This window comes from Cryptomeria japonica, chromosome 9 (genome assembly GCF_030272615.1).
Source record: "Cryptomeria japonica chromosome 9, Sugi_1.0, whole genome shotgun sequence".
NCBI lineage: Eukaryota > Viridiplantae > Streptophyta > Pinopsida > Cupressales > Cupressaceae > Cryptomeria > Cryptomeria japonica.
In genome coordinates this window covers 242,266,076-242,276,601 of record NC_081413.1, presented here as the reverse complement: position 1 = coordinate 242,276,601, position 10,526 = coordinate 242,266,076, and the positions used below count along the sequence as shown (strand labels likewise).

At 35.9% G+C, this 10,526-nt stretch overlaps 1 protein-coding gene across 1 annotated transcript; it reads right to left on the bottom strand.

Annotated features, from left to right (window-relative positions):
- Positions 1-3,713: 3,713 nt before the first annotated feature.
- Positions 3,714-7,612, bottom strand: LOC131037191 (protein NRT1/ PTR FAMILY 2.7). The gene is made up of 4 exons (XM_057969261.2): positions 7,349-7,612; positions 7,040-7,257; positions 6,138-6,691; positions 3,714-4,740 (listed from the first exon to the last, which is right to left on the bottom strand). The coding sequence occupies exons 1-4, from the start codon at positions 7,584-7,586 to the stop codon at positions 3,927-3,929; spliced, it is 1,824 nt and encodes a 607-aa protein (XP_057825244.2). The 5' UTR covers positions 7,587-7,612; the 3' UTR covers positions 3,714-3,926.
- Positions 7,613-10,526: the final 2,914 nt, after the last annotated feature.

The window sequence follows — 10,526 nt, the reverse complement described above, 5'->3', positions numbered from 1 at the left end:
TTATCCTCTTGTGAGTTTGTTGGTCATTTTGCTTGAGCAAATTTTACCTTCAAATCTAGTTTTAACCATAGGGGAAACATTCTATTGCCGCTGATTTGGACTTTTTCTATGAGCTTATTGCTTGGAAATTTGTCTAAGATTGTGCATTCTCCATTAAAAAAAAAGACCATATAGCCCTTTTGAGCAGGTTGTCCAATGCTCATTAGATTATGTTTTGAGCTTGGAACAAAATACACATCTGAAATGTACGTTTTCTCCCCCTTTTTAGTTAGAATGTTGACACTTCCTTTACCCATAAATGAAACTTTATTGTCATCCCCCAATGTAACATCTGAGTTTACACTTTCATCCAAACTTGAAAATATTTCCAAATTTCTAGCCATATGATTGTTGTAACCCGAGTCTAAAAACCATATGTTTTTTTCACTTTCTTGTGCATCATTACAAGCCATGAACAAGTTGTCCTAAGTTTGGTTTTCCTTAATAAAATTTGCACCTTGTTGCCTCGAATCACATGGTTTCTTTTTGCATTCATTTAAATAATTCCCATACTTTTTTATAATAATGACATTGGATTTACGACTTGTCATACCTTTGGATTTGTGGCTGATTTTGGCTTGGATTATCACTTGGGTTTTGATTGCTACCTCTTCCACTTGAGGTTGATTGGCTGCCTCTTTCACCTTTATATGAATTTTTTCCTTTACCTCTGAAATTTGTTCTTCCCTTGCCTCTACTATGACTGATTGAGACTTGTGTCTTGAATGCATGCTCCAAATTTGAATTTGTTGACCTACTCAGCCTATGGTCATGAGAAATGATCGATACATGAAGCTCATGCACTAAAAAATTGTGAGAAATTCTTTGTCTCATCTATGGCCACTACAATAGATTCCAATCTTGTAGGCAAACTTCTCAAAATCTTTTCAACCACTCTCGTCTCTTCAAGTGTATCACCATGAGATCTGGGTTGGTTTACCAATCCAATGATTTGAGTGAAGAATGAGTTTATTGTATCTAATTCTTTCATATATATTATCTTAAACTCCCTTCTTAGCATTTGCAACTTACCTATTTTCACCTTTTTCATTGCTTGATAGGTTGTTCGAAGAATGCACCATGCTTGTTTTGACTTTGTTGTTGCTCAAATCCTTGGAAAAATTCTTTCATTCACTCCTTGAAAGATAAAAAACAGGGACACACCTAATTTGACTCCAAAACTGTGCTCTTGTACAACCGATAACTTTCATGTTATGCAGATACAGAAACTCTAGAATAGGCATAGAATGGCTACGGTGTTCGACAGAAGCACTGCGGCCGCTGTCCCCTACTATAGTATAATGCAAAAGTTATAGGCATACGACAAGGTGCTTTTGGAGCCAAAATTGCTAGAGGAAAAAAAAAAAAAGCTTTTGAATCCTTCTTCCTATTATCGTTCAATATATCTTTCTCTGCTTGAGTTAATGCATTATATGTTGTTGCATTTATTGATTTTGGATAGTCATTTTTAACAAACTCCCATAAATCTTGAAAACAAAACAATGCCTTCATTGTTACTGCCCAATAATCATACTTCTTGCCATTGAACTGAAGAATTTGTGAATTTATGAGACTTGTTCCCAAATACCTTGCTCGATAATCTTTATCTTCTTGAATAACTTCAACTTTTTAACATTTAGCGCTGACATCATTGATGTAGAGAGGCGAAGGAGACAGAGAGCAAATAAACACAAAAACAAAGCACACAAATAAATTGAAAACTGATTTGTATATTTATATTTTTGAAATGCATACAGAAACTAATATATGGTTCAGAATCTTGGGACTCCTACCCTTTTCTTGTGATAAGACAATGCTGCAGATATCTTCTCTTCTAAAATGCATTTACTGTTGCTAGAGACAAACATTTTCTATGTTTTTCTTATACTCTGTTCTCTGTTACTGCAGCTCCATTCCTTATGTTGCACTTTTCATTACATATTAAAAATTATCTTACTCTAGCTCTCTATTGCTACAATACAATTTTTAAACTCTTCTACACATTTCTATCTATTTTTTTATTCAAATATCTGCTTCACTGTTCCTTTCGTATGTCCAGAAAAGAACGTATGGACAGAAAAAACAAGGACAATACTAATGCATTCAAAAATCTATTGTAGATGATAACATAGGAGATCACAATCAAAATATTTTAGTCAAAATCTGTCCTGTGGCATGAGAGAATGGAAGGAACTACGTTAAATTTAATGCAGGTAGTTGGGATAGACTCCAACATTAAAAGTAGAGATAAAACAGCCCAATATGTACATAGGAAATCATAGACAGAGTCTACCAAATAACAGCTCATGGCCATGTAATTATAATGGAGCACTTACACTAAATGAGAGAAATGAACCAATGGAAATAGCCCAAAAACGGCCAAGATAAGCATCTGCGAGAAATTCCCCAATCAATGGAGATAGATCATTCTCTCCATTGGATATGTTGATGATATGAGTGGCTTCAATACTTTTTATGTTAAACTTGGTAATCAAATAAAAAATCATATTTGCAGCCAGGCCTGTGATTGCTGCTCCAGCGCATAGCTCATTCCCTGCATACAACAGTCGAGAATTAAGGACACCAAACATAAAATTATCTCAAGTTAAACAATTCTACCCTGTGAAAAAAAATTCTACGAACCGAAATAAAAGTAAACATCCTCCACGTTTCTTCTTCATCCTTGCATGAGCTGCTGAGCTTTCTCGAAATCTTCCTCCACGTTACCATCGCAGCTCGGCTTTCTATTAACCTCTAATGAAAGCGTATGATCTGCAGCCATGTTGATATTTTCTCAATTGCTATAGCATTCACAACATGGATCCACCTCTTTATATTCAATTTTTGCTTGGAAGGAAAAAACCCAGAAAGAAAGGAAGCCATGTTGATTATTGTGCAGATTTAATATTGGAAAGGCGAACGAGTCAAGGGATTCCACTAAGACCGTGGCTATCACACAACATTATTGCTCTTATCAGTTATAACCATGAATAGAATGATCAGATTTCCAGTAATGGAGACTGTGTCATGGCTGCAGATAAAGTAAAATGGTATCAGAATATAATCCGGCTTTCCAACTGTCCCACCAATAAATGTGGTAATAAATGTGAAAGGAAATGCTGTAGGGTGTCCCATTATTGAGATGGAGCTTACGAAAGTTTTATTCGCCAGCCAACAAGTTCAGAAAAAAGCGGAGCATAAATAAGTTTTTGTCAGCAGCTGACATTTTTTAGGCAGGGTATGAAAGTCATGCTCCTAAGATCTTTCTTTAACCAACCAGCTTGTAAAGAGCGGGGACTTGTTTAAGTTTTATTCAGCAACTAATAAGATTTGAAAGAAATTTTAGTATATTATTAATGTTCAAGATGAGCGATCATTTCTTTTTGATATTGAATTAATGGAAATAATTTTTTTAACAAGGAATATGGAATACAGTAAAAAAAAAGGTTGTTGTTGGGATTAAATAATCGGCCACTAAACAATGATATAATTCAGTTGACAATCAGTTAGTGAAGGAACCTAGCCACAGTATACTGTTATGACCGGTGAAAACATATGATGAGAAGCTGAAAAGCATCATAAAATCACGCAATTTTGAATTGTTGGGTGATGGCTATGTAGCCTTTGAATCCATATCAGAAATACAAAAACAAACAATTTAATACTTTGGCAAGCATACTGTCATACAATTTTGAGTTGGCTGATTTGGATAACAAATCCATATCAAAATCATAAAAAATAAACAATTTATCATTTTGACAAATATACTCTCATGCAAATGCTTGAGGGGACGTCTATACTGCCATCATATTGTACATTTGACTTTATTTATTAATTAATTAATACAATCTGATGGTTGGATAGACAATAAGAAAATCTGTATTTTTTCAAAAGGTAGAAATGTCACGGGAACCATAGATTTTCGTTTTGTATTTATACCGACGAGAGCATGCTGAGAAGTAGCCAAAATTCACGACCCCCATTACGCAGAGTAGGGCATAAAAGTAATCCAGACGTCCTTCGTTAATGTTATTTGCAAGCCAATTGCTGTTTCTATGAATGACACTGATCAACAAACTGCTCAAATAAGAGCCCACTGCAACCCCTGCAGCAACCAAAGCTGTAGCTGTACTGCGCATTGTTTCTGGAAATTCAGCATAAAAGAGATCAATTTTTCCTACGTTCTGAAACGCGTCCCCCAACCCCATTATCACAAGTTGAGGAACTAACCATAGCGCTGATTCCTCTGCAACACGATGGCCATGGACTACATTGAGACGCTTTCTTTCCACTATGGCCGCTACTGCCATTCCTAATGTGCCAATAGCCATGCCTGTGCCTATTCTTCTCAGCTGTGTTATTTTTATCCCCTTGCTTTCTGCCAAGCGAACCACCACTTTGTCATAGATAGATAATGTTATTGCAGAGGCCAGCAGACTGAAGACCATGTAAGAAGCCGCTGGTATTTTGAAATGGGATCCCAAATGCCTGTTCATTGTCAGTGCCTGCAACACTGAGAATGTGATCTGCTGGGAACTCATAATGGCTGGGATGACTGTACAGGACCAGATTGTCAACGTTTTAATAATGGATTTAAGTTGCTCGACTTGGTCAACTGTGGAGAGTCTCCATGGGTTCTGGTTTATATGCCCATCTGAAGAAAAGTCCTCTGGTGTTTTTATGGCTGCTTTGTTGAGAAACCTGTTAGCAGTTTGTACAAGATTGCTGTTATCAGTAATCAAAATTTCCATAAGAGTTGTATAGCAGGAAGAGTTTAAAATGTCTAAAAGTTTTGATTTTGATTTTAGTGGAAGTAAAATGGCCTCGATAATGGCCACGCATTTTTTAAATCTTTCCCTATTGAACATTTATTTGGTTTTTAATTTAAAAAAAACTGTATTTGGTTTTTAATAAAAAAAAAACTGTGTGTAAATAATGTAAATAGATAAGTTAGAGTTGAAGTTATTGTTGAAACTGATTTCTTCACAGACATTTTACGTCAGCTCATAGAAGACTAGAAAGTGATGCTCAATTTCTCGGGACAGGGCCAATCTCCTTCCCATTAGCTCCAGTTCATAGTACCCTAACCAGTGTCAGATCTTTAATATTGTTGATTTGTTGTTAACCTTTTTTTTAATTGTTTGGTATGATATCTTTATTGAAACCTTATTAACCTCAACCATTTGTTTTCTTAAGATTAAGAACCCTTATTATCGCTTTTAATTAATCAAAACTTTCAATGATAACCAATACATGACCCATACGTTAAATAACAGATCTCTGTTGGAATTTGACAACTATCCTGTCCTTCCTGAACGTCCTATTCATTTTAGCGTATGCTGGATTGCATACTTTATAGTGACGTGTTACAAATTTCATTACCTAGCCTGGATTTTTAATTGCAAACAGCCTGTGCATGATTAAAACATAGCACTATCTGTTATAAAATTTTATTAAACAGCATTTGTTACAAACTGTAAAACAGACAGACCAGCAGTGTACAAGTTAGAAAATGCTTGTACCTACAACAACTGCACCCTATCCAGAAAGCAACGAATATCCGAGGGTTCTATCCACTTTAGGGGTATTGAGGAATATATTTTGATACACTTACATCAAAAGGGGTGCAACATGGATGAAATGGTACTATTTGATAGTAAATTAAATTATATTATTTTCATAGTATTTCCATACACTTATTTTGATACTCTCTTAAAAGGTGTGTAACATAGTGAACAATGGAAAATATATAATTGATACGGATATTTTAAATATATCTATTAAAAAAATTTAATAATATCAAATTTAAAATGAAAAATAATTTTGTAATCAACAGTCCATGTGCACAACACTGCTATTTTAAATGTCTCGCTACTAATTATTAATTATGTTAGAGATCATATAAGAGAATCTTAACTTTAAGTACGGATATCGTTAACTTTTATTTAATTTTGTTTCTATCAAAATGTAAATATGACCTTTTTATGCGGTTCTATCTTCTATCTTCCATCTCTACCTCTTTGCTAACGAAGACTAGTGCAAAACTTGTTCTCAAAAACTTCGCGAGGTAAATAAATATTGAGGTCAAAGGAAAATACCTGAGCTGCTCTGTCAGGGGAAGCCCTGACTCGATTCTCTCTCCACTGTATAAATCCTCTTCATTGGAAGGCAATGGAAGATTCCTTTTTCTGAGGCACGACACTACCACCTGGGCAAGCCCTGTGAAGGGGCTGCCCTCTGGACGGACACGATTATACAACTTTGTCCCCGAGAAGAAAAATAGCATTGATATTCCAGTTAGTAGCACACACAGACCAAATCCCATTGCCCAACTTACACTGGATTGAATATAAACAATTACAGTGGAAGCTATCACGATTGAAACAAACAGCGCACAATAATACCAGTTGAAATAACTCTGAATCTGTCTCATTCCTTTTGCACTATCCTTTTCAAACTGATCTGCTCCAAAAGTCCCTGAATTGTATCTTAACCCTGCCGATGCTCCAATTGTTAAGGCAAAATAAAGATAGAGAACTGCATACTGTCTCCTGGTGGGAGCATCACATCTTCCCAAGGCTTGTAGCTGGGGTCCACATGGAGGTGGTCTTAAGGATTCTATCATGGCCGTCAGCATTAGAATGATCATTGCCTGAAACAAGCACACAGTTACCATAGAAACTTGGAAAAAAAACTATGAGTTCACATGGTACAATTCTTAAGTTAAATCTAGTTCAAACTTGATGTTCAAAGGAAAAAATACTGTAATAAATATATTTAGAAGATTGTTTCCAAAGATTGGTTTATTATCACATTTGGATCTGATTTTAATCTGACATATACAATTGATTTCAGAAATGAATCATGTGAATAGCACATAAACTGTGGAAAACTCTTATGAGAAAGTACAGATAAAATACCCAATATGTACATGGGAAATCATAGACCACAGTCTAACAAATAATAGCTCATGGCCATGTAATCATAATGGAGCACTTACACTAAATGAGAGAAATGAACCAATGGAAATAGCCCAAAAACGGCCAAGATATGCATCTGCAAGAAATGCACCAACCAATGGAGAGAGATCATTCCCTCCATTGGATATATTGATGATATGAGTTGCCTCAATACTTTTTATGTTAAACTTGGTAATCAAATAGACAATCATATTTGCAGCAAGGCCTGTGATTGCTGCTCCAGCGCATATCTCGTTTCCTGCATACAGTTATTCAAGGCTTAAACACAACAAACAGAAATTATCTCAAGTTGAATAATTCTATCCTATGATAACAGAAATTTCAAGTACCAATAATGAAAGGAAAAGTCTTCCATCCTCCACGTTTCCTCGTCATCTTTCCATTAATTGCTGGGTGCTTCTCTAAATCTCCCTCCTCGTTAGAAACTTCTGCCATAGTTTTCCCAGATGAAAAGCAATCAAAATGGACAATAGAATGAATCATCTGGCTAAAGCTGCAAGTTCTAACTTTGCCATCACAGCTCCGCTTTCCACTAACCTCTAATGAAAGAGTGTAGTCTGCAGCCATGTTGCTATTTTCTCAATTTGTATAGCACTCAGAACATGGATCCCTCTTTATATTCAATTTTGGGTTGGACGGAAAATCCCCAGAAAGAAAGGAGGCGTGATTATTGTACAGATTTGATATTGAAAAGGCGAACGAGTCAACGGATTCCCACTAAACCCGTCGCTATCACACCACATTATTGCGCTTATCACCATGAACCATGAACAGTATGATCAGATTTCCATTAATGGAGATAGTGCCCTGACTAAAGATAAAGTAAAGGGTATCAGAACAGTGAGACTAAAATAAGGCCATCTAACAATCCCACCAACAAATGTCGTAATAAATGTTGGAAATGAGGTACCGTGTGACATTATCGAGATGTAGCGTAGGAAAGTATTATTCGCCAACTAACAATTTGCCAAAAATTGCCAGCTTAAATAATTTATTGTAAGCAGTAAACATTTTTTTAAGGTAGCGTATGAAAATCATGCTCATAAGGTTTTTCTTTGACCAACTAACCAGCTTGGAAAGAATCGAGGACGTGTTTTTCGTCGGGAGCTAATAAGCTTTTGAAAGATTATTAATGTTCACCATTGAAAATTTTTAACCGGGATTGAATATAATAAAGTGTGTTGTCGGGATTAAACAGTCAGCCATCGAATAATAACAATCAGCCAAAGTATACAACTAGCCCATCATCAAATTCTGAAGTTAAAAGACCTTGCAGCGGTCTAGAACAAAGAACATTTTATTTATATAGTTGTATGATCTGCAGTTCAATAGTGTTTGATAGACCAAATAATATTTATTTATATAATTGTAAGATCTGTAGTTTAATGGCTCCCCATAGCTGCTCTTCCATATATAACACTCATTAGGTTACCTGCAATAAATTAAAGAACTATTAGAAAATTGCTCAAAAATTCACTAAAAATTGTGATATAGGGTTGACTTTATGTTAATACAATAATTATTTTTTTGATCGGTTCATGGGTTCCCCAGGGTTAATCCTTCTAACGGCCGTCTAGATAGAGAGATGATTAAATGGTCTAAACCAGAGAAGGGGTGGGTGAAAATAAATTTTTATGGAGGAGCGGGATGTGTGGCTTGTGATGACGAAGGAAAAGTCTTCTGTAAAGGGGCTAAAAGACTTCAAGACGACACTAATAATGAGGCGGAAGTCCAGGAGAATCTACTTGCAGTTGATTTAGCAGCTAATCTAAAGGTGTTGAAAGTACATCTAGAGGGTGATTCCCAAATTGTTGTCCAGGCTCTAGTTAAAGGACATACTCCGTGTTGGAAATTAAATAAATATATAAATATAATAAGTCAAAAACTAAACACTCTTGCAGATGAGCTATCAAATGAAGCATGTGGCCTCGAGCCAGGGGAGGTGAGGTGGAAGAATGACAACGAAACTGTTGGATGGAGCTAAGATGCACTGCAAGGTTGGTACGACATTAAATTCAAATCCCTTGTTAGAAGCTGGTTTTTTTCTACGCAAGTGTGAGTTAATGAACAGTTATTGTGACATGCTCTGAAATGGCAGCAATGGTGGAGAGCCTATTTTTTAATGTCAATTTCGTAATGCACACATGAATTATGAATAGACCTGGCGAGTTGGTGAAACCAGCTTTAAAACTGGTTTTATCAAAGATCTCTGTATTTTCTCAGAAAGCTTAGAAATGGAAGCTAATTTCACCTTAGAATCATCCAAACTGATGTCGGCATTTCGTGGCTTGGAATCTTCCAAACTGATGTTGGTATTTCCTGGTCCTGTTCCACTAAAGAAACTCAAGAGAATGTTTCTCACTAAAGACTCATTGCTTCTAAAAGTGGTTTAGTTGGTTTTAGGAGAAGAGGTGGCTATCATTGGTCACCGCTACAAGTGCAGAGCAGACATTTACTTCTTGATCATGGCTTGGGGTCTAGAACTGGGACACACAGTTGAAGAGGTTTGAAAGGTGATGCAGAGACTAATCACAGGGGACTATCTATTAAACCTGGAGTCCTTGCTGGAGTGAGCGGTGTTAGGATGGGGATTTAATCTTGCAAAAGGTATCTCGGAGGAAAATGAGAAGATGAAGGCGTGTCACTCGCACATTCAATTTCTTTGAAGGCGTGAGGAAGTTAAATTGTGGTTCAAGGATGATGCACAGAGAGGCTAGGAAGGGCTTTTAATCTTTGTCCAGATTATGGACATAGAGGATGTGATCAGGAAAGATGGTGGTGGGAGAGCAATGAAGATCGTGAGCCCTAAGAGGCAGATAACAAGGAGACTATTTGAAGAACTAGCTAAACAGGTGAGAGATGATGCACAAGGTGGATGGGATGGTGGGGTGGTTTCTTTGAGCCGATGAGGTGCAACGAGCAAGAGGAAAGAAGGAGATGACAACATGCCGAAATAGGAGACTCTCACCGTAATTATGTGACTAGTGAATTGAGTGCCTCGGCTGCAAGAGGCATGAAGCTGGAATCATAAATAGGTTATTATAGGCACGGTACCCATAGGTGCCAATTTTCTCTGCTCTTTTGATAGGAAAGATGTAATAAGTTTTTCGTACTCTTAATTTTTTTTGGGGGGGGGATGTGTGGTGTTGGTTAATGGTTTTGAATTCCATCTTTTGGGAGGGTGGTGATGGTAGGCATGGATGTTTTGTTTTGGGAGATTTTTGATAGTTCATTATCTTTGATGGTGTAACTCTTAAAGTTTAATTAAATAAAAATATATACTTTACTGATTAAAAAAAAATAATAATTTATATCACAAATTTTTAATAGCTTAAAATAACTTTTATGAATTTCTTATTATCTATTTATGCTTATTGCACTATTTTTTTTCTTGTAGATGAGATAATATATAATACTTTATGTAAAGAAAAAGATTAATCTTACTATTAGTTTAGTATATTAGGCGTTTTAAAAATAATATAATATATTATATTATATATTAAAATA